General features: G+C 46.0%; 1 protein-coding gene across 2 annotated transcripts in view; it reads right to left on the minus strand.

Moving 5' to 3' along the window:
* Nucleotides 1–24,212, minus strand: part of abtb1 (ankyrin repeat and BTB domain containing 1) — a 67,790-nt gene that overhangs the window by 31,799 nt on the left and 11,779 nt on the right. For both annotated transcript variants that reach the window (XM_043707599.2, XM_043707598.2), the window contains exons 2-4: nucleotides 6,531–6,593; nucleotides 3,233–3,288; nucleotides 274–418 (exon numbers count right to left, since the gene is read on the minus strand). In XM_043707599.2, coding sequence (XP_043563534.1) covers nucleotides 274–418; nucleotides 3,233–3,288; nucleotides 6,531–6,593 — 264 coding nt within the window. The remainder of the gene's footprint in view (nucleotides 1–273; nucleotides 419–3,232; nucleotides 3,289–6,530; nucleotides 6,594–24,212) is intronic.

Raw genomic sequence — 24,212 nt, forward strand, 5'->3', positions numbered from 1 at the left:
GAGAGGGAAAAGCAAACAGCAGGAAGGAGCATCTTCAATGCCAAAGTCTGGCTGGCAACAGTGGCATAAATGGAGGATGGTGCACTCAAAGTTAGGTGCAGGAATGGAGCTCTTGGGGGTTTTTGTATTTGTGTTTGTTTGTGGGCAATGCATAAAACCATCCTCCAATCCCTGCTCTGCAAAACAGCTTTTCACCCTCCCACCCCAGGCGATCTTCCTGATAAGTTGCTGAATTTACATCAAACAAAACAGAACTTCTCGCTGATTTCCTACCGTTGCAGAAAATCATCATAATAATCTCTCTGCATCGACTTGGCAGTAACTTGTTTGTAGTCTTTCAGCAGCCTCCGAATGGAGTCATTCAGTGCACCGTACAAGCACCGCTCCCCGTCAAATGTGTTGGCTTCACATTTTGCTCCTGTAACACATTCAATTTCTGTTCAAGCCTTGGACTAACTGCCTTAGAGTCACTGATCATTTGGGTAAAACAAATAAGAAATTAAACCAGTTGAATCAGTGACAATTAATTTGTTCTATTAAATTAATATTCCAGAATACATAAGTGATTGCCTTGACACTTAATGCCATATATGGAGCACTGTCATTAGAACAGAAATTCATCAAGTAAATGTGCCAATGCAAAAACATTACAATTTAACCATTTATTTCTTAAGATATAGTTTTTCCTCCACTCCCTTTGAGATTATGATTCGCTTAGCTACACACTACCTGAGTAATCATTCCAATAAAACAAAAAATTAACTTTTACAGAGCTGCTGCACAGTGCACAGCTTCGATTGCTCACAAAACCTGCAAACTGTGTATTTTGTAAATAAATGTTCAAGCACAATTTATTTGAGAATTTTGTGATCAACAGGTGGCAGTAGATTGCTGAATGAAAACTGAAAGAACCGTGGATGCTGTAAATCAGAAACGAAAACAGAAGTTGCTGGAAAAGCTCAGTAAGTCTGGCAGCATTTGTGAAGGTCACTGGACCTAAAACATTATCTCTGATTTCCCTTCACAGATGCTGCCTGACCTGAGCTTTTCCAGCAGGTCTTCATTTATGGCAGTATATTGCTGTTTGGGAAGGTTTCCAGTTTCATTGACAAGCACTTTGAGATCAAGTACAAGATGTCAAAACAAGTATGAACAGTCACATTAAGAGGAAAAGGATGAATCACCAAGCAGAAATAAAACTGGGAAATGGAAGTAGAGGGGATTTGATGCAGAATAAAATTTATCCTGCACTGAAATGCCAGAGGAAGTGGTGGAGGTTGGTACAATTGCTTCATTGAAAAGACAAATGGATGGGTATATGAATAGATGGATATGGACCAAATCCTGGCAAATGGGATTGGATTAATTAGGATGCCTGGTCAGCATGGACGAGTTAGTCTGAAGGGTCTGTGTTTGTGCCTGTACATCTCTATGAGTCTGTGGCTCCATTTGACCTCCCAAAACCCATCTCCTCATACTTGCCCAGATTAACCTCAGTCCGCCAATTCTCTGCCCAACTTTCCAACTGATCTGCATTCTGCTATAACCTTTGATAATCTTCCTCAATAGCCAGAAATCCACCAACTTTTGTGTACAATCTTACTAATCAATCCAGCAACATTCTCATCCGAATCATTTGACTATATTACAAACAACCGAAGTCCCACCAATCATCCGTGTGGTCACATACCCTCCAGTCAGAAAAACATTCCCCCACAACTACCCTCTGTCCTCTATGACTAAGCCAATTTTTCTATCCAACTTGTCAACTGATCACAAATTACATGCGACTTCTCTTCTGAACCAGCCTACTATGAGGAATCTTATCAAAAGCTTTAGTAAAACTCACAGACAACATCCACTGCCCTACACTCAACCACCCTCAGTGGTCCTTCAAAATACTCAATCAGGTTTGTGAGACATGACATTCCCTGCATAAAGCTAGTGGACACGCCAGTGTTGGACTGGGGTGGACAAAGTTAAAAATCACAACAGGATTATTTGGAAGTATTATCTTTCAGAGTGCTGCTCCTTCATCACATCACTAGTTATCCTTATCGATAGCATTCTTAAAACTTATAGAATTATGATCACTATTCCCAAAATGCTTCTAAACTGAAGCTTCAATCACCTGGCCAGGCTCATTCCCCCATTCCAAACATAAGAGTTGATTTTTCTCTGCACCCTCTCTGTAGCTGTAATCATGATATCCTGCATTCTGTTCTATTACCCTGATGTACTTATGTAACCTATGATTTGTCTGGATAGCACGCTAAACAATACTTTTCACTATATCTCAGTACGTGACAATAATAAATCAAATCAAGTAAAATTAAATAATATGCCCCTTCCCAAATCTAGGAGAAAGTGAGGACTGCAGATGCTGGAGATCAGAGCTTAAAAATGTGTTGCTGGAAAAGCGCAGCAGGTCAGGCAGCATCAAAGGAACAGGAGAATCGATGTTTCGGGCATAAGCCCTTCTTCAGGAATCTGAAGAAGGGCTTATGACCGAAACATCGATTCTCCTGTTCCTTTGATGCTGCCTGGCCTGCTGCGCTTTTCCAACAACACATTTTTAAGCCCTTCCCAAATGTGACTACCTACAGAAACATTCCTGGTTGCACCTAACAAATTCTGCCCCATCTAAGCCCCTGGCACTAAGGGAGCCCCAGTGGATTTGGGGAAGTTAAAATCAACAACTACAATAACCTTGTTATCCTCACATCTTGCCATGACTTGCTTACATATCTGTTTCACTATCTACTGCTGACTACTGAAAGGCCACATAGTAAATGGAAACTGAAAATTAAAAACACAACACAAATTCATCACCACGCTGATTTGAAAATATATATTACCACTCTTTCAGTATCAAGAACATGCCACAAATGAATAAACAAAAAACAAAATAACACTGCCACAGTCAGCAGATGAAGACTTCCATTAGCTCAACTGAATCCGAATCCTGGTCCAATTAGGAAATGCCTGTATCTTGGCACCACCTTCATTACTTTGTCCAAAAAAAAAACACTAAATTGCTTTATACTGTTTTAACCAGAATGCTTTGCTTTTTGGTCAAAGAGCCTTCTTGGATCTTGAGCTTTCATTAAATTTGCTTATATTAGACTATAGCTTAACTTTAAAAGAAAGGGTAAAAAGATATGAAAAAGGTGTATGGAATACTGGTGATGAAAACAGAAATCAAGCTAAATAGTTTTAGAAGAATCCATACCGTTGGCAAGCAAGTACTGAACAAGTTCCTCATGCCCACACAGACATGCGTAATATCTGTTGATAAAGCAAGACGTTAGTGATGCAGTAAATAACCTGATTTAATGTATCTCTTAAAGTAACATTGCTGGAACGACTGTCTGTTTAAATAAGTAGAACATTTTGCTGAGGAAAATAATGCAAATTTTCAACAGCTGAGTAAAATTCCAGTTAGTGCTGAGTGTGACGTGAGAATTTGTAAGTGCTGATTTATAGGGCCCCCAAACGATTTTTGATTTTAATTTGTTTATCGGTAACGCAGCACCAAAGGCAACGTGATTTCATTCAGAGAAGTCAGAAGGAGCATGCCCTCATAAAATGGGTGCTTAGGATTACGACTACGTGTTGCTGCAGGTTGGGATTCAGCTGCTCAGTGCCCTGTTTACATTCATCCCTTTTCCACACATGACTCAACAACAAACTGTTGACAAGCTTCAGTTAGTGCCAAAGCAAAATGGGGAGACAGCAACTGGCCCAGACATTCTCTCCATGTTTCTCCCTGACCCTGGAGGTCTTTTCTTCACCCAAACCCCGTTTCAATGTCACAACTGTTCGGTGCATATTGCAGTATGTACTTTGCGCATGACACAACAGCATGGAGGGTCTCAAACTGTACACGTGCGTTTCCAAGTGAGCACACAGTTACAGTCGTCCTGCAGTTTCGTTGTCTGTGAACACTGCCATTTTTTAATTCATTCACAAGATGTGGACGTCACTGGCTGGGCCAGCATTTCTTGCCCATCCTCAGTTGCCCTTGCAAGAGTGGTGGTGAGCGGCAGTCCATTTGCCCATAATGCCATTAGGGAGAGGTTTCCAGAATTTTGACCCAGCGACAGTGAATGAGTGGCAGTATATTTCCATATATCGATGGTGAGTGGCTTGGAGGGGAACTTGCAGGCGAAGGGGTTCCCATGTATCTACTGCTTTTGTCCCTCTAGATGGAAGTGGTCATGAATCAGTAAGGTGCTGTCCAAAGAGTTTGGATGAATTTCTGCACCACATTTGTAGATGATACAGACTGATGCGATAGAGGGTCCGTGCTTATCAGTTATCTGTTGCCCCACAGTTTCGTTGTCTGAGAACACTATCATTCTTTATTCATTCAGGGGATGTAGGTGTCCCTGGATAAGCCAACCTTTATTGCACATCCCTAGTTACCCTTGCCAGAATGTTTCCTTGCCAAATGACTCTGTCTCCATGATATACAGGTAATTAAAGTCCTCTTTACATCTACTTTGATGTTTAAAAGTCTCAGTAAATTCCTTGCACATTTATTCCTCTATATGCCTCCCAGTAGCTGGTGGTCTTCATTATACACCAAGCAATATAATTGCAACCTTCTTATTCTGTCCTTAAATGCTCTGGAAAATTCCTCTTTTTCCAACGTGGAAATGCTCTAAAATGCCAATCCTCCTCTGTTTATTCTACTTTCCCATCTTTTCTGAACACGTTTTAAATGGGAATATTCAACACTCAGAGTCCACATTAGAGTGGTCCTGGAAAAGCACAGCAAGTCAGGCAGCATCCAAGGAGCAGGAAAATCGACGTTTCAGATAAAAGCCCTTCACATTCAACACACAGATCTGCCCTTGCTTAAGCCAGGTCTTTATCATTTCTGATGAAGGCTGGCATGGTGGCTCAGTGGTTAGCACTGCTGTCCCACAGCGCCAGGGACCCAGGCTCTATTCCATTCTTGGGCAACTGTGTGGAGTTTGTACATTCTCCCAGATTCTGCGTGGGTTTCTTCCAGGTGCTCCGGTTTCCTCCCAGAGTCCAAAGATGTTCAGGCTAGGGTGAATTGGCCATAGTATTCAGGGATGTGTAGGCTAGGTGCATTAGTCAGGGGAACGGGTTTGGGTGGGATGCTCTCCCGAGGGTCGGTGTGGACTTGTTCGGCCAAGTGGACTGCTTCCACACTGTAGGGATTCTTTTCTGATAGGTTAAAAACAATGGCTGCAGATGCTGGAAACCAGAGTTTAGATTAGAGTGGTGCTGGAAAAGCACAGCAGTTCAGGCAGTATCCGAGGAGCAGCAAAAGCCCTTCCTTTTGCCTGAAACATCGATTTTACTGCTCCTTGGATGCTGCCTGAACTGCTGTGCATTTCCAGCACCACACTAATCTAAATTCTTTTCTGATGGGCTTATACCCGAAACATCGACTCTCCTGCTCCTCAGATGCTATGCTTTTCCAGCGCTATACTTTTTGACTCTATCATAGTTATGAAGAGTGAATTCTTTCTACAGTTTAGTAATGTGAAACGGTGTTTTACAGCTGGGCTGTGCTCACACATGGGTGAGATCCTGAAGGATGGCTTTCATGCATAGGACTGGACCATCATAAAAGTTAGTTTGAAAAATAAATCAAAATTACAGCAACGAAGCGTCATATTAAATAAGTAGAACACTTGCTGATGAGCTCAGCACCACCTTCTCCAGGACAGTTAGGGATGGGCAATGAATACTGGCCCAGCAAGTGACATCCATACCTTGCAAATAAATGTGCAAAAAGGTTTGCACACTGCATATAAACATGGTAGAGAGAAACAAGAGCTTTAACACCTTCCTCATGGCAATGTCTGGACACCTCAGCTTCACGATAGCAAAAATCTCTCAAAGCGCACATTCTGAGACCAAACACCAAACATACACATGCATACACCAAACAGATACATGTGCACAAGATAGATGGAAAATGTAGGCTGTGCTTGACCTACAACAGCAATCATATAAATGACATTAGGGAAAAAGAAATTCCAAGACAGCTGAAGAGACATAATCAGAAATAAAGAATGTCAAGGTGGAATAGTATTTTGAAGAGGTGTTCAAAACCTTAATAAAGGGATAGGGTTTAAAAGAGGAGTCTTAAAAAGGAGAGGAATGTAACAGAGTTCTGATGAGTGGGAGTGGTTTAATTGAACAAGCACAAGTAGATATTATTCTAAATCTTCATTTTGAAGTTAAACATCTATCCTTACTGATAGAAAATATCATCCAATATTATTCAGCCAGATTGAAAAGTGCAGCAATTTGGGAAACAGAGAAATAAAGCCATAAGGTTACACTATGACAAGTTGATACAAGCAAATCCCATTATAAATGTTAACATAGGAACAAATAATGGAAATGTTGACAGAAGTATGATATAAACAGAACAGTAAGCAAGCTTTTGTAGTTGGGAAGCTTGAACTTTCCAATAGAATGCAGAATTTAGAGAACAATAAAAGAAGATTTATAACATATTATATATAATCTGTACTTACAGTGGGGTACTGTCCCATTTATCTTTGACATTTAATTCCACATCCCTCTGTTCAACCAGATAGCTGTAAAAATGAATGACAATTATATTAAAACCAGATCTAAAATTGAGTTAGGTGTTTTAATGTCATAAGCCCAATATACCTAGCCCTGCAAAAGATAAAAGCACTAATGCTGCATTTCAACATAGGTTGGATCAGCTTGCTCAATTTAAAAAGAAAATTACAATTTTGTCAACAGAATCTAGATTCTGTGGATTTTCTGTTTTTAATAAGTTATATCAGACAAAAAAAAAGCAATCTCTAACATTTCCATTCTTTCCTCCTCAAAGAACTTAACATCAGAAGTATGGCATTTAAGGTAATGAATTAAAAGATCTCCTTTCTTTTTAGTTTATGATGTGGCGGTGCCGGTGTTAGACTGGAGTGAACAAGGTCAGAAGTCACACAACACCAAGTTCTTGACCCTCAGGTTTACTCGACATCACAAGCTTTCAGAGCAGCTTCCCAAATTAAACCCATGGCACTATAACATGGTGTTGTGTGACTTCTGACTTTTTACTTGGTCACAGTGTGTGGACGTTGCTGGCTGGACCAGCATTTACTGCCCATCACTAACTGCCCTATACAATGTAGTGGAGAGTTGCCTTTTTGATTAACTGCAGTCCTGCTGGGATGGGGTTTCAGTACTTTGACCCAGTGACAGTGAAGGAACAGTGGCATTGTTCCAAATCAGGATGATGAGAGGCTTGGAGGGGTGCTTGCAGATGGTGATGTTTCCTTGCTGCACTTGACCTTCTAGGTAGCAAACATCACAGGTTTTTCTAGTCAACCTATAACAGTGATATCTGCAGAAGTTATCAATTTTGCACCATAAACAAAAGTAAGCAGTTACTGCTGTCAACCATGGTTCAGTATGTAGCATCTTGCTTTCAAGTCAGAAGGTTGCAGATTCAAATCCCACACATGCTCATAAATTAGATTACCCTCCACTGGACAGGGCATCCTGCATTGTCAGAGGTGCTGCCTTTCACATGAGATGTTAAGGCAAGTTCTCATCTGCTATCTTGTGTCAATATAGAAAATCACCAAAATGAGCAGGGGGGTTATCCCCTTTTTAGGGACCAATTTTTAAACTCATAAAGAATATCTGGTTATTTATTTATTTGCTGCTTATGGGAGCTTGCTTGCATATAAAGACTACATTATAACTAACTACATTTCAAAAAGGTATTCCATTAGCTGCAAAGTAAGTTAGGAATGTGAAGTGAGCCATTTAGGAGTTTTCCTAATAACATCACTGGTAGTAATCCCATATGGTAGTATTGTGAATAAAACTAGTTGTTATTCTTTCAAAAATCCTTTTAACCAACAAAGTCCAGCAGGTAGTAAGGAAGGTGAGTTGCCTGTTGGCCTTTATTTCAATGGAGTATAAAATAAGGATGATTCGGAGATGCCAGTGTTGGACTGGGGTGTACAAAGTTAAAAATCACACAACACCAGGTTATAGTCCAACAGGTTTAATTGGAAGCACACTAGCTTTCGGAGCGACGCTCCTTCATCAGGTGATCACAATCACCTGATGAAGGAGCGTCGCTCCGAAAGCTAGTGTGCTTCCAATTAAACCTGTTGGACTATAACCTGGTGTTGTGTGATTTTTAAAAATAAGGAAGTCTTAAGAAAGTTGGGAGCCTTACACATCTGCGCAAGAGTTGTGGAAAGCGCTTGACCATAAGAGGGGAGGTGCATTTGTTCAGAAGAATTCGGGACACCTGTTCTTAGTGTCAATGGATCGGTGTATACAAGCTGATAGCATTTGTTCACTTGTGGAATGTGTAGCAGTATATCGTTCTCACCCGGGGGCTGGAAGTGCACTTACTTCACAGTGGGAAACCAGATAACTAAATTTCTGGTTCGTATTGAAGACTCTTAAGAAAACTCATACTCAATAGCAAAATAACGTGTAATTTAAGTTGAGTGAAATATGCATGTAATAGAACAATCCTGATACATTTTAATGTATACCCACACTGAGCAGATTTGAAGTTATGAAGCTCAGCTCCCTCATCTTGACTGTTGTGGAAGGTGAATGCCTCATTACCCTTACAAGCTAGGAATACACAGGCTGAAGCTGACCCAGTAAGGACATTGGAAGAGAGAGAGAGAAGAGGAGAGGAGAGAGATAGGAGAAAAAAAGAGGAGGGGGGGGCGAAGGAGAGAGAGAGAGAGAGAGAGAGACAGAGAGGGGGCGAAGGAGAGAGAGGGGGGGAGGAGAGGGAGAGAGAGAGAGAGAGAGAGAGAGAGAGAGAGAGGGGCGAAGGAGAGAGAGGGAGAGAGAGAGGGGCAAAGGAGAGAGAGAGAGAGGCGGGGGAGAGGGGGGGGCGGGGGAGAGGGGGGGGGCGGGGGAGAGGGGGGGGCGGGGGAGAGGGGGGGGGCGGGGGAGAGGGGGGGGCGGGGGAGGGGGGGGCGGGGGAGGGGGGGGGCGGGGGAGGGGGGGGGGCGGGGGAGAGGGGGGGGCGGGGGAGAGGGGGGGGCGGGGGAGAGGGGGGGGCGGGGGAGAGGGGGGGCGGGGGAGGGGGGGGGCGGGGGAGAGGGGGGGCGGGGGAGAGGGGGGGGGCGGGGGAGAGGGGGGGGCGGGGGAGAGGGGGGGGCGGGGGAGAGGGGGGGGCGGGGGAGAGGGGGGGGCGGGGGAGAGGGGGGGGCGGGGGAGAGGGGGGGGCGGGGGAGAGGGGGGGGGCGGGGGAGGGGGGGGGCGGGGGAGGGGGGGGGCGGGGGAGAGGGGGGGGCGGGGGAGAGGGGGGGCGGGGGAGAGGGGGGGCGGGGGAGAGGGGGGGCGGGGGAGAGGGGGGGCGGGGGAGAGGGGGGGGCGGGGGAGAGGGGGGGCGGGGGAGAGGGGGGGCGGGGGAGAGGGGGGGGCGGGGGAGAGGGGGGGGCGGGGGAGAGGGGGGGGCGGGGGAGAGGGGGGGGCGGGGGAGGGGGGGGCGGGGGAGGGGGGGGCGGGGGAGAGGGGGGGGCGGGGGAGAGGGGGGGGGCGGGGGAGAGGGGGGGAGAAAGGCGGGGGAGAAAGGGGGGGCGGGGGAGAAAGGGGGGGGCGGGGGAGAAAGGGGGGGGCGGGGGAGAAGGGGGGGGCGGGGGAGAAAGGGGGGGGCGGGGGAGAAAGGGGGGGGCGGGGGAGAAAGGGGGGGCGGGGGAGAAAGGGGGGGGCGGGGGAGAAAGGGGGGGGCGGGGGAGAAAGGGGGGGGCGGGGGAGAAAGGGGGGGGCGGGGGAGAAAGGGGGGGGTGGGGGAGAAAGGGGGGGCGGGGGAGAAAGGGGGGGCGGGGGAGAAAGGGGGGGCGGGGGAGAAAGGGGGGGCGGGGGAGAAAGGGGGGGGCGGGGGAGAAAGGGGGGGCGGGGGAGAAAGGGGGGGCGGGGGAGAAAGGGGGGGCGGGGGAGAAAGGGGGGGCGGGGGAGAAAGGGGGGGCGGGGGAGAAAGGGGGGGCGGGGGAGAAAGGGGGGGGCGGGGGAGAAAGGGGGGGGCGGGGGAGAAAGGGGGGGCGGGGGAGAAAGGGGGGGCGGGGGAGAAAGGGGGGGCGGGGGAGAAAGGGGGGGCGGGGGAGAAAGGGGGGGCGGGGGAGAAAGGGGGGGCGGGGGAGAAAGGGGGGGCGGGGGAGAAAGGGGGGGCGGGGGAGAAAGGGGGGGCGGGGGAGAAAGGGGGGGCGGGGGAGAAAGGGGGGGCGGGGGAGAAAGGGGGGGCGGGGGAGAAAGGGGGGGCGGGGGAGAAAGGGGGGGCGGGGGAGAAAGGGGGGGCGGGGGAGAAAGGGGGGGCGGGGGAGAAAGGGGGGGCGGGGGAGAAAGGGGGGGCGGGGGAGAAAGGGGGGGCGGGGGAGAAAGGGGGGGCGGGGGAGAAAGGGGGGGCGGGGGAGAAAGGGGGGGCGGGGGAGAAAGGGGGGGCGGGGGAGAAAGGGGGGGCGGGGGAGAAAGGGGGGGCGGGGGAGAAAGGGGGGGCGGGGGAGAAAGGGGGGGCGGGGGAGAAAGGGGGGGCGGGGGAGAAAGGGGGGGCGGGGGAGAAAGGGGGGGCGGGGGAGAAAGGGGGGGCGGGGGAGAAAGGGGGGGCGGGGGAGAAAGGGGGGGCGGGGGAGAAAGGGGGGGCGGGGGAGAAAGGGGGGGCGGGGGAGAAAGGGGGGGCGGGGGAGAAAGGGGGGGCGGGGGAGAAAGGGGGGGCGGGGGAGAAAGGGGGGGCGGGGGAGAAAGGGGGGGCGGGGGAGAAAGGGGGGGCGGGGGAGAAAGGGGGGGCGGGGGAGAAAGGGGGGGCGGGGGAGAAAGGGGGGCGGGGGAGAAAGGGGGGCGGGGGAGAAAGGGGGGGCGGGGGAGAAAGGGGGGGGCGGGGGAGAAAGGGGGGGCGGGGGAGAAAGGGGGGGCGGGGGAGAAAGGGGGGGCGGGGGAGAAAGGGGGGGCGGGGGAGAAAGGGGGGGCGGGGAGAAAGGGGGGGCGGGGGAGAAAGGGGGGGCGGGGGAGAAAGGGGGGGCGGGGGAGAAAGGGGGGGCGGGGGAGAAAGGGGGGGGCGGGGGAGAAAGGGGGGGGCGGGGGAGAAAGGGGGGGCGGGGGAGAAAGGGGGGGGGCGGGGGAGAAAGGGGGGGGCGGGGGAGAAAGGGGGGCGGGGGAAAGGGGGGGGGAAAGAGGGGGGGAAAGAGGGGGGGGGAAAGAGGGGGGGGGGAAAGAGGGGGGGGGAAAGAGGGGGGGGGAAAGAGGGGGGGGGAAAGAGGGGGGGGGGAAGAGGGGGGGGGGAAGAGGGGGGGGGAAGAGGGGGGGGAAAGAGGGGGGGGGAAAGAGGGGGGGGAAAGAGGGGGGGGGAAAGAGGGGGGGAAAGAGGGGGGGAAAGAGGGGGGGGAAAGAGGGGGGGGGAAAGGGGGGGGGAGAAAGAGGGGGGGGAAAGAGGGGGGGGAAAGAGGGGGGGGGAAAGAGGGGGGGGAAAGAGGGGGGGGGAAGGGGGGGGGAAAGAGGGGGGGGGAAAGAGGGGGGGAAGAGAGAGAGAGAGTGGGGAGAAGGGGGAAGAGAGGGGGGGAAGGGGGGGAGGAGAGAGAGAGTGGGGGGAGGAGAGAGAGAGTGGTGGAAGGGGGAAGAGGGAGGGGAAGAGAGGGGGGAGGTGGGGAGGAGAGAGAGGGGGAAGGGGGAAGAGGGGGGGAGAAGAGAGAGAGAGAGAGAGGGGGCAAGAGAGAGGCAGGGGGAAGAGAGAATGACAGACTAATATGAGTGAACACTGGCTTGTCATGGATTGAATGTTTGTGCTTTCATCCCTGGAGTTCGAGATCTCTGAATGTTATGAATTTAATTCGCATTCTGGGAATCTAAAACGATGTTAAAAGAAAAAGCTATTTTGCAGGACAATGATACTGGGCAAGTTAGCTGAGCGAGGTTACCTCATGACCTTTTCCACTTCGTTTAGACTCGCCAAAGCAAATTGACCATTTGAGCCTGGCTTGATCAGGGTTTCCCACTTTGATGTGCATGTAGCTTAATTAGTCAAGCGTACTCACACCTGTCAATGAGTTTCTCTTTCTCTGCAAAATTTTGCCTTTTTATTGCTGCTTATCTAATTCAGGACATGTCGCGTTTTTGTAATTTTAATACCAAAGTCTGCATTAAGACAGCTTGTTTGCAGCAATAAGGGGAGTAGATTGAGGGATTTCTTAGGGCTAAGAGCTGGTACTGCTACCGTAATGGTTTTAAAACCTTAGCTCAAGCCTGGCTTGTAGGTATCTATGTTATAGTGTAACATTAGATTTTATTCCCTACAGTATGGAAACAGGCCCTTTGGACCAACAAGTCCATACCAACCCTCCAAAGAGTAATCCACCCGGACCCGGACCGATTCCCCATATTTATCCCTGACTAATGCAGTTTACCATGACCTGACACCTGACCTGCACATCCTTCTGGACTGTGGGAGGAAACCAGAGCACCCGGAGGAAACCCACGCAGACATGGGCAGAATGTGCAAACTCCACACAGACAGTCGCCCGAGGCCGGAATTGAACTCAGGTGAGGCAGCAGTGCTAACCACTGAGCCACCATGCTGCCCCAACATTGGTGCCATGGGCAAATAAAGGAAATAATTTAAATTAAACTGTAAGAGTTTTATATTCCAGACTACCACAGAGTATGATCTCCAGGACAAACCAAGAGAGGCTTACAGGTCAAGTCCATCAGGGATTCCCTGAGCTGTCTCCACTAGGTACTTTACACCAATCATGCCAGAAGAGAGCAGACGATGAGGAAGGCAGAGAGGAGACAGGTGCAAGAGACCCCGGGAGAAGTACCTGTCAGGAACAAGTTGAAGCTTTTGGAAACAGTCGAGACTGATGACACTGCCAGTTCGCGAGGCGGCCAGGTCTGTTAATCAAAAGTTGGTGCAGAGGCAGAGCAGAAGAGTCGGACATTGCACAGAGCCGTGGTAATAGGGGACTCCATTATGAGAAGAACTGACCGGGGTTTTTGTGGCAGCAGACGGGATTTAAGGATGGTGTGTTGCCTTCCTGGTACCAGGGTTAAAGACATCACAGACAGAGTGCAGGAAATCCTCAAGGACGAAGGTGAAGAGCCAGAGGTGGTGGTACATGTCGGCACGAATTATGTCGGGAAGAGGAGGAGGAACATACTACAGCGGGACTTCGGAGAACTAGGAAGAAGGCTGAAAAGCAGGACGTCCAGGGTGGTTATCCCCAGTTTGCTTCCAGTTCCTCGGGCTGGTGTGGCCAGAAACAGGGAGATAATGGACTTGAACGTGTGGCTGGGGAACTGGTGCAGGAAGCAAGGATTTAAGTTCTTGGATCACTGGGGTATATTTTGTGGTAAGCATAAATTCTACAAGAGAGACAGTTTGCACCTTAATAGGTTAGGGACCAGCATTCTGGCAGGCAGGTTTTCTACTGCAACACCGCTACATTTAAACTAAGTAGCGGGGGGGAAGGGACAAACTGGATGTTTAAAAGGAAATTGAAGGGAAAGTTAGAACAAGAAAAGTCAAGAAAGACAAGTGTATCAATGAGGCAGTAACTTCGGAAAGGGATCATGCTGTAAAGTTGAGTGAAACAGGGGTTGATGGGAAGGGTGAGAGCAGTAACAAATTAAAAATACTATACATGAATGCACAAAGCATTAGAAATAAGATGGATGAGCTTGAGCCTCTTTTGGAAATTGGCAGATACGATATTGTCGGGATAACTCAAGTGGACAGGGCCTGGGAAATGAATATTCAAGGCTACACGTGCTATCGTAAGGACAGACCCGACGGGCAGAGGGGGTGGGGTGGCCTTGTTGGTAAGGGACGATATTCAGTCCCTTGCGCGGGGGGACCTAGAGTCAGGGGATGTAGAGTCAGTATGGATAGAGCTACAAAATACTAAGGGTAAAAAGACCCTCTTGGGAGTCATCTACAGGCCCCCAAACAGTAGTTTGGATGTCGGATGTAAGTTGAATCAGGAGCTGAAATTGGTCTGTCGCAAAGATGTTACTACAGTTGTTATGGGGGATTTTAACATACAGGTAGACTGGGAGAATCAGGATGGTATTGGACCTCAAGAAAGAGACTTTGTGGAGTGCCTCAGAGATGGATTCTTAGAGCAGCTGGTGCTGGTGCCGACCAGGGAGAAGGCAATTCTGGATCTGGTATTGTGTAACGAACCAGAATTGGTCAGAGACCTCGAAGTGAAGGAGCCATTGGGAAGTAGTGACCATAATACATTAAGCTTCAATCTGCAATTTGAGAGGGAGAGAGTACAGTCGGAAGTGACAGTACTTCTGTTGAATAAAGGGAACTATGGAGCTACGAGGGAGGAGCTGGCCAAAGTTCAATGGTGCAATATCTTAGCAGGGAGGACTGTGGAGGAACAATGGCTGATATTTCTGTGTATAATGCCGAAGTTGCAGGATCAGGTCATTCCTAAAAGGAAGAAAGATCCCAGGAGGAGGCATGGGCGGCCGTGGCTGACGAGGGAAGTTAAGAAACATATAAAGTTAAAAGAGAAAAAGTATAACATAGCAAAGATAAGTGGGAAAATTGAGGACTGGGAAGTTTTTAAAGAGCAATAGAGGATTACTAAGAAGGAAATATGTAGAGGAAAAATGAGGTACGAAGGTAACCTGGCCAATAATACAAAGGAGGATAGAAAAATCTTTTTTAAGTATATGCAAGGCAAAAAAATGGTCAGGACTAAAATTGGGCCCTTGAAGACAGAAACAGGGGAATATATTACGGGGAACAAAGAAATGGCAGAAGAATTAAATCAGATCTGTGTTCACTGGGGAAGACACAAGTAATTTCCCTGAGGTAACAGTGGCTGAAGGACCTGAACTTAAGGGAATTTATATTTGCCAGGATTTGGTGTTGGAGAGACAGTTAGGTCTGAAGGTTGATAAGTCCCGGGGCCTGATGGTCTACATCCCAGGATACTGAAGGAGGTGGCTCGGGAAATCGTGGATGCGTTGGTGATTATTTTCAAGAGTTTGATAGATTCGGGGTCGGTTCCTGAGGATTGGAGGGTGGCTAATGTTGTACCACTTTTTAAGAAAGGTGGGAGAGAGAAAGCAGGAAATTATAGATCAGTTAGTCTGACCTCAGTGGTGGGAATGATGCTGGAGTCTATTATAAAGGATGAAATTACGGCACATCTGGATAGTAGTAACAGGATAGGACAGAGTCAGCATGGATTTATGAAGGGGAAATCATGCTCGACTAATCTTCTTGAATTTTTTGAGGATGTAACTCTGAAAATGGACGAGGGAGATCCAGTAGATGTAGTGTACCTGGACTTTCAGAAAGCTTTTGATAAAGTCCCACACAGGAGGTTAGTGAGTAAAATTAGGGCACATGGTATTGGGGGCAAAGTACTAGATTGGATTGAAAATTGGTTGGCAGATAGGAAACAAAGGGTAGTGATAAACGGCTCCATTTCGGAATGGCAGGCAGTGACCAGTGGGGTACCGCAGGGATCCGTGCTGGGACCGCAGCTTTTTACAATATATGTGAATGATATAGAAGATGGTATCAGCAATAACATGAGCAAATTTGCTGATGATACAAAGCTGGGTGGCAGGGTGAAATGTGATGAGAATGTTAGGAGATTACAGGGTGACCTGGACAAGTTAGGTGAGTGGGCAGATGCAGTTTAATGTGGATAAATGTATGGTTATCCACTTTGGTGGCAAGAACAGGAAGGCAGATTACTACTTCAATGGAATCAATTTAGTTAAAGGGGCAGTACAGAGTGATCTGGGTGTTCTTGTACACCAGTCAATGAAGGCAAGCATGCAGGCACAGCAGGTAGTGAAGAAGGCCAATAGCATGCTGGCCTTCATAGCAAGAGGAATTGAGTATAGAAGCAAAGAGGTGCTTCTGCAGCTGTACAGGGCCCTGGTGAGACCACACCTGGAGTACTGTGTGAAGTTCTGGTCTCCAAATTTGAGAAAAGACATTCTGGCTATTGAGGGAGTGCAGCGTAGGTTCACGAGGTCAATTCCTGGAATGGCAGGATTACCTTACACTGAAAGACTGAAGTGACTGGGCTTGTATACCCTTGAGTTTAGAAGACTGAGAGGGGATCTGATTGAGACATATAAGATTATTAAAGGATTGGACACTCTGGCAGCAAGAAACATGTTTCCGCTGATGGGTGAGTGCAGAACCAGAGGACACAGCTTAAAAATACAGGGTAGACCATTTAGGACAGAGATGAGGAGAAACTTCTTCACCCAGAGAGTGTTGGCTGTGTGGAATGCTCTGCCCCAGAGGGCAGTGGAGGCCCAGTCTCTGGATTCATTTAAAAAAGAGTTGGATAGAGCTCTCAAAGATAGTGGAATCAAGGGTTATGGAGATAAGGCAGGAAGAGGATACTGATTAGGAATGATCAGCCATGATCATATTGAATGGCGGTGCAGGCTCGAAGGGCTGAATGGCCTACTCCTGCACCTATTGTCTATTGTCTTTAACAGTCTTGCTAAAACTATACAAGGAATTAATTAGGCCTTACCTGGCACACTGAACAGTTTTGGGCCCCTTATCTAAAGAGATATACTGGCATTGTAGGTAATGTAGAGAAGGTTGACAAGGCGAATTCTAGGTATGAAGTGTGTGTCTTATGAGGAGAGGTTGAGCAAATTGGGCCTGTACTCGGAGTTCAGAAAATTAAGGCATGACCATAATGAAACATACAAAATTCTTAGGGGGCTTGACAGGATAGATTCAGAGAGATTGTTTCCTCTTGTAGGACAGTCGAGGAGCAGAAGGCATAATTTTCAGAGAAAGGGATTGTCCAGTTAGGACAGAAGGAAGGGGAAACTTCTTGTATACAAGGGAAGTGAATCTGGGGGTTGTCATGGCTCGATCATTAAGTATATTCAAGATGAAGAGAGATGGATTTTCAATCAGTAAGGGAATCAAGTGTCATGAAGGAAAAAAGGCAGGCGAGTGGAGTTGAGGAATATGAAATTAGTCATGATCTCATTGAACAGTACAACAGACTTGAAGGACCTACATCTGCTCCCACATCTTATCATTGTGTTTCATGTCGTGTGAAGTGACATGCCCTTTTACAGTTTAATTTCTTGAGTCCCAGCTAATGAGTGCAAGATAAGAAGCTTCAACTTTGTGTATCTTTTTAGCAATATACTTAATTTTTAAGTATATTGCTGCAATTTAAGTTAGATTTGTAATTAGAAATGTCATTTATGACTCAAAACATCCACAGTATGATATCTCTAAGCTTATGCAGAATTATGATTGCAGAAAGCAAGTTTGGAATGCAACTGAGTTCATATTCACTGCATTACAGGATTTCCCACCCCTGAAGCTACAGTACCAATTGCAGCTCAACGGAGCATTCTTAGCCAAAGTCATGTAAGGCACTACTTAAACACACGTTATTTTCCAGTACAGCCAAGATTTTAAAAGCCTGCAACTTGAAACAAGAGGAGAACAGGTAAGTTTAGATCACTGTGGCTAGTAATTTGACAACCTGCAATAAGGTACAAGAGCTGCAAATGATATCATAAGCTGGGAACAAAAACAGAAATTGCTGGAAAAGCTCAGCAGTTCTGGCAGCATCGGTGAGGAGAAATCAGAGTCAAAGTTGACCGTACCCAAAACATTAACTCTGCTTTCTCTGCACCAATATTGTCAGACTTACTGAACTTTTCCAGCAATTTCTGTTTTGGGTTCTGATTTTCAGCACCCACAGTTCTTTTGGTTTTTATAAACTAGTAAGTTTTGTATCATCATAAACCTTATACTTCTCACTCAAACTGCTTTCCAACGATGGTTGCTGTGATTGTATTTCCCCACTAGCTGAAAAGGTTACCAATATTGTGGACATTTTAATCCAGGGGCAACATAAAACATTTGGAACAAATTGCAGCAATACACTACTTGCTTATTAAATACATTTTGAAAGAGTATCAAATGCTTTATTCAAAATACTATCACCTGGAATTACTGTTGGTGGTACGATGGGGAAAACAATGCATTCATATTACATTTCTCAGTTCACTTTTTAAACCGAGCTTTAACCTGTGAAATGTAAATGTTAACTTTTCCACTCAAATATCAGATAGTGGAACCCTGTGGAAAAGCAGTGATCACTATTATCATCATCAGTAATCTCCAGGCTTAAGGATTTCCGATTTGAAGCTCAAATGTAGAATTACTAACTGGGTCATTCTAAAAATATGAGTTGTTTCTTATAAATTAATACTTTCCTGCTTCTCATATTTCAGTGTTTTGATCAATAAGGAAAAGCTGTCTCCACTAGCAGCGGATGCAAATTGAAGGGGGGGGGGGGGGGTATAGGATATGAATAGGCACTTCTTTCAAAAGGAAAATCACTGCCTGAAAGAGGGGTAAAGCAGTCAATAATAATGTTACAAGCTAATGGATAAATACTTGAAATAAATGAATTTGCAGGGTTTTGACAGCTATAAATCAAGCAGTATGCTTGATATGTCACATGAAACAATTGATATCTTCACTTATTCCTTAGCAATAGCTTGCAACACTTATTGGCAGTACACAGAGCAACAAAGTCACTCAGCAATCTCAGACAATTGGGGTCAAGACAGTATGAAGGAAAAAAAAGTACACATATTCCAATATTTTAATGTTTGATATTCTACCTAGTCAACAGTCCTTTGGCAATCTTGCATGCCAAAATAAATTAGCTGGTCATAAACATTGACCTTTCTAATTTTTTATGAATAATGGGTTATCTATCTCCATTTTATTAGATTTGACTGCTTCACACCCATCCCCCCCCTTAAAATTGCCTGGCTCTTTTCCCTCAAATAGGGCATTTATGGTTTATCCCTAATGGAAGTAAAGCTTTTCTCCAATCGTTCATGGAATCTATTGTAAACATGTTTGTTGGAGAAAATCCTGGGCACAAACACAACACCTACTTTGCAACAGCAATAGGTGAAACAAAAGTTCAACCATAACAGAATTGGTTGCGATGTGTCTGTAATAACAGAGTAATGACAGTCTTGCTTCCACTACATTTTAAATGAATTGTCTAAATTCTCACAGCCTCATGTGTTTTGTATAAAAAGAGAAGCTGGTCTCACATGGAGAGGCAGAGGCAAAGACCATGAGAAAGTATTTAATAAGAAGCCAGTAAACACAAGGAGGAGAAAAGCAGAGTTTGCTGACGTGGTTAAATAAAGAAAAAGTTGGAGGGTCATATGGAACAAATTCTGGCACAAAACTGTTGGGCCAAATAGCCTGTTTCTGTAAATTCTGTACATGTCTCTCTCCTTCATCCTGTGAGGCCTCACTATGGGGAAAAATAGCAGGATTCACTTGTCTGCTTACTTTAGTAGGTATCCCAAACCTGGAACCTTTATTAACTTATTTTCCTAATCGACCTGTTCAGAAATGTTATCCCTTTGGAGCAGGTGGGACTTGAACCCAGGTCTCTCAGTCCAAGGATAGGGACACGACTACTGCACCACAAGAGGGCCTACCTGGAACCTTTACTTACCCTTTAGCTAAATGGGTAGGATTTAATTGTATTGAAGGCAGTTCAAGGAACTCCTACTAGATAAATTCTAGCCACGAAAGGCTTGTTTTACAAGCAGAAATTAAGCAATTAAGGCCTATATTCTCTGAAGTTTTAGAAGAATGAAAGGAAATCTACTTGAGGTATATAAAATACAAAGGTGATTAACAAAGTAGACATAGAGAAGATGTTTCCTCTTGTGAGGCAATCTAGAAGGAGGGGGTCATGGTTTTCAGGTGAGGGAGTGGCAGATTTAAAAGATGAGCAATTACTTCTCTCAAAGGATTATGAATCTGTGGAGGTCACTCCCCCAGAGTTTGGTGGACCCCGAGACATTGAAAAGGTTGAAAAAAAGAGATAGACAGATGTTTAATTCGGTAAAAACAATGACTGCAGATGCTGGAAACCAGATTCTGGATTAGTGATGCTGGAAGAGCACAGCAGTTCAGGCAGCATCCAAGGAGCTTCGAAGGAGCTTTGAAATCAATAACAAATGGAAGGGTTATGAGCAAGCAGGAAAGAACAGAAGAACAGTTGAGGCTGAGATGAGATCAGCCATGATTGCATTAAATGCTGGAGCAGGTTCAAGGGACTGAATTGCTCACTCTTGTTCTTATGTGCAGGGGATCCCCATTTCCAAATTCCTCATTAGGCCACACACCACAGTAGCTTAGACAAACACAAGACCACTCCTCATCACTGCATCAAAATCCTGCAACTCCAAACATAGGATTTCGGAACAGGTGGTGGTCATTCACTGCTTCAAGCCTGTTCCAACATTCAATAAGACCATGACCTATCTGGTTCTGGTCTTAACCCTGTTTCCTGGTCTACCCCCGCTTATTAAAAATTTAACTCTAATAATTTTTTTAAAACCAGACTCTGCTATCTTCTGCAGAAAATAATTCCACACTTGAACAAGAAGCCACAGAACTGGAAATCAGAAACAAAATTGCAGGAAAATACTCAGCAAGTCTGGCAGCATCAGTAAAGAAAAAGCAGAATTAACGTTTCGGGTGCAGTGACCCTTCTTCAGCAATTTGTGTTTCTACGCTTTAACAACCCTGTGACAGAGAAAAACAATTCCCCTCATTCAGGCTTAAAGAGGAGACCTCTTATTCTTAAACTACGTCCTCTCATTTTAGTCTTCCTCACAACGAGAAACATCTGTATGCACCCAATCCACTTCATTCAACATCCTGTACGTTTCAGAAAGTTGTTTTTTTGAAAAAATTACAGAAAGGCCTTTTGATCCATCCTATCCATGCAGGTTGTCAAACGTCCATCTATTCTAACTCTCTTTTCCAGTTCTTGGCCCGTAGCCTGCATGATATGGCGTTTCAAGTGCACATCTAAATAATTCTTAAATGTCTTGAAAGTTCTGCCTTTATTACCCTATTAGATAGTATGCTTCAGATCTCCCTACTGTCAGGGTGAAAATATGTTTCCTCATATCCCCTGCTTTCCCAATTGTTGATCTCTCTATTCAGAGAGAAAAGGTTTCCCCATCTATCCTATGCCCCTCAGAACCTTGTACAAATCAAATCAGATCAGATCCACCTTTAGCCTTTTCTGCTGTTCAGCAAACAGTCCCGATCGCATCTCTCTTCATAGCTGAATCACTCCAGTCCAAACAAGATCCTGGTGAATTTCTGCACTCTCTCTAGAGCAATCACTTCCTTAAAGTGCCAACCAGAACTGCACTAATCCAGCAGTGGCCTTGCACATTATGTACAGCTCCATTAAAACCTCCTTGCTCTTATCTTCAATACTTTGAATAATAAAGGCAAGCCTCTAATAAGCCTCTTGAACACCTTATTAACCTGTCCTGCTGCCTTCAAGGATTTATGGACAGGCATACTAAAGTCCCTCTAATGCTCTGTACTTCCTAAGATTATATCATTAATAGAATATAGAACAGTACAGCACAGTACAGGCCCTTCGGCTGTTAATGCTGTGCCGACTTTTTATCCTACTCTGAGATCAGACTAACCAACACACCCTTCATTTTACTATCATCCATGTCCTATCCAAGAGTTGCTCAAATGCCCCTAATGCATTTGACTCTACCACCACTGCTGGCAGTGCATTCCACGCACCCACCACTCCGAGTAAAGAACCAACCTCTGACATCTCCTCTAAATCTTCCTCCAATCACCTTAAAATTATGCCCCCTCGTGATAGCCATTTCTGTCATGGGGAAAAGTCTCTGGCTATCCATTCTATCTATGTCTCTCCATCTTGTACACCTCTATCAAGTCACCTCGTATCTTTCTAAACTCCAATGAAAAAAGTCCTAGCTCCTTCAACCTTCCTTCACAAGACATGCCCTCCAGTCCAGGCAACAATTAGTGACAAATCTCCTCTGCACCCTCTCTAAGGATTCCACATCCTTCCTATTATGAGCCGACCAGGACTGAACACAATATTCCAAGTGTGGTCTAACCAGGGCTTTATAGAGCTGCAGCGTAACCTCGTGGCTCTTAATCTCAATTTCCCCTGCTAATGAAAGCCTCTTACGCATTCATGAGATTATCTCCTATTCTTCTGTAACTACAATATTATTGCACTTGAGACTGCAGGTCCATGCCACTCCACAGGTTCAGCACTGTAGCTGGGCCAGAAGTGGTTATGCTCTATGCACAACCACTTTCAGAGTAAAGACCACACCTCCACTTGTATCAATGGATGAATGATTTTCCAATTGGATATTAGAAAGGGATTAACAGCATTGAAACTGGATAAAGTGTGCTGGAAGTAAAACAAAAAGAATAAAAATTGGTGCACAGCCTTGAAGGGGAAAACTGGCAGTACCAGTTAGACCACAAAGGTTCTTGGACCAGACAGTGCTGATTATGAAGCTGCACCCTGTACTCATTTTCTCCAAGTCTTCACCAGAACGTTTACAACTTCACTCTCAACCTCTTCTACAGTCTCAAACCGACAGCCAGAACCCTGCACTCCACGCAAGGCCAATATATCCTTCAGAAAGTATAGTGCTCAGAACTATTCACATTAACTCCTCGTCTGATCACATCAGGGCTTTGTACCGCTGAAGCACATCTACCTCCTAACATTCTTGCTTTCTAGATATCAGGATTATCAGTCCACTTGTCTTTTCAGTCCCTGCTCATGACATTTTAAGTACTTTTGCACTTCAATTCCCAAGTCTCTTTGGACCAGCACCATTTATAACATCCCCCAATTGGAAGCCGCTGCATTCCATACCTTTTGTTGGCCCTAAGTGGATGATCACATGTTTGCCTACCTTGAAATCCATATACAACCATTTTGTGCATGCAGTTAATTGACTAACATCTCTGTAATCTTATGCTTCTATCTTTAACCACTTGAAATTCCACCTGTATGTCATCAGCAAACCATTGATGCAATACCTTGGCTAAGTAATTATAAAATATAGCAAACAGATGAAGCGTCAGATTCTTGTGGGGCACCACTGGTCACATCATCAGAGTCATTATCTCTACTCTATTTCCTACACTCAGCCAATTTCCCAAAGAGGTCAATAATTTGACATAAGTTGCACGAGTTTCGACCTTAGCTCACTATTTCTTATGACTGACTTCATTGAATGCTTTTTGGAAGTCCATATAAATAACATTAAATGCATTTTTTTTGAAGAGTTGATTAAGGACTATCTGATTCATCAAGCAAGGCCTCTTCTTCTTCACAAATCCAAGCTGAGGGTCCTCCTGTGATGCAGCGACAGTATCCCTACCCCTGGACCGGAAGACCTGCGTTCAAGTCCCACCTGCTCTAGACATGCACAACAACATCTCTGAACTGGTTGATAAGAAAATAATCGGTTAAATTTTTAAAAACACAGAACTATGGCTGGCTCTTTCTAATCAATGAAAGACTTTCAATATGGTTAGTTACTCTGTCCTTAATTGCAAACTCTAGTAATAGATAATAATTATTCATATAGGGATTCCCAAACATTTTCCCATTGCGAGCCCAACTTGAGGTTTGAAAATTAGACACAAACTTTCAATGAGAATCGAGGGAGCAGGGACATATCTATGGCAGTTGGATACAAAGATGGCCAAGTGAGAAAAGGAAACAGTAGTGGTGAACAGTTGGTTTTTGGACTATAGGAAGACTACATAAATGGGATTCTCTTGGTGTCAGTACAAGGACTATGACTGTTCATGATATTCATGACATCCTAGATTGGGGTGGAGGTACAATTTCAAAATTTTCAGATCTCAGAAATACTTTGAACTGTGATGATGACAAAGGGTTGTAAATTTATGACGATGATAAAAAGATAGTGGGAAGGCAAGCAGAGAGGATAACACAATGTCTACAGGGCATAGAGATACATGTTAAGTGAGTGGGCAAAAACATGGAAGATGGAATAGAATGCAGAAAAATAGCTAGGAATTTGGCAGGACGAATAGAGAAGCTGAATATTATTTAAATAGAGAAAGACTGTGGAAAGCTGCAGTACAGGAGGGTTGAAGGATCCTCATGCTTAATCCACAAAATGCTAGCATTCATGTGCATTATCAGCAGTCACTCGCTAACGACTGTGATTGTCCACCCAGGAAACTCTGTGGTACTGGTTATGGGTTCTGTGGGTCCCTGAGCCACTTCTCCCATCACACATTTGGCAGGTGTTTCCGGGAAGTGGAATTG

Source organism: Chiloscyllium plagiosum, unplaced genomic scaffold, assembly GCF_037043375.1.
Source record: "Chiloscyllium plagiosum isolate Xiang-an unplaced genomic scaffold, Cpla_swu_hap1 HiC_scaffold_14, whole genome shotgun sequence".
NCBI classification, from domain to species: Eukaryota; Metazoa; Chordata; class Chondrichthyes; order Orectolobiformes; family Hemiscylliidae; genus Chiloscyllium; species Chiloscyllium plagiosum.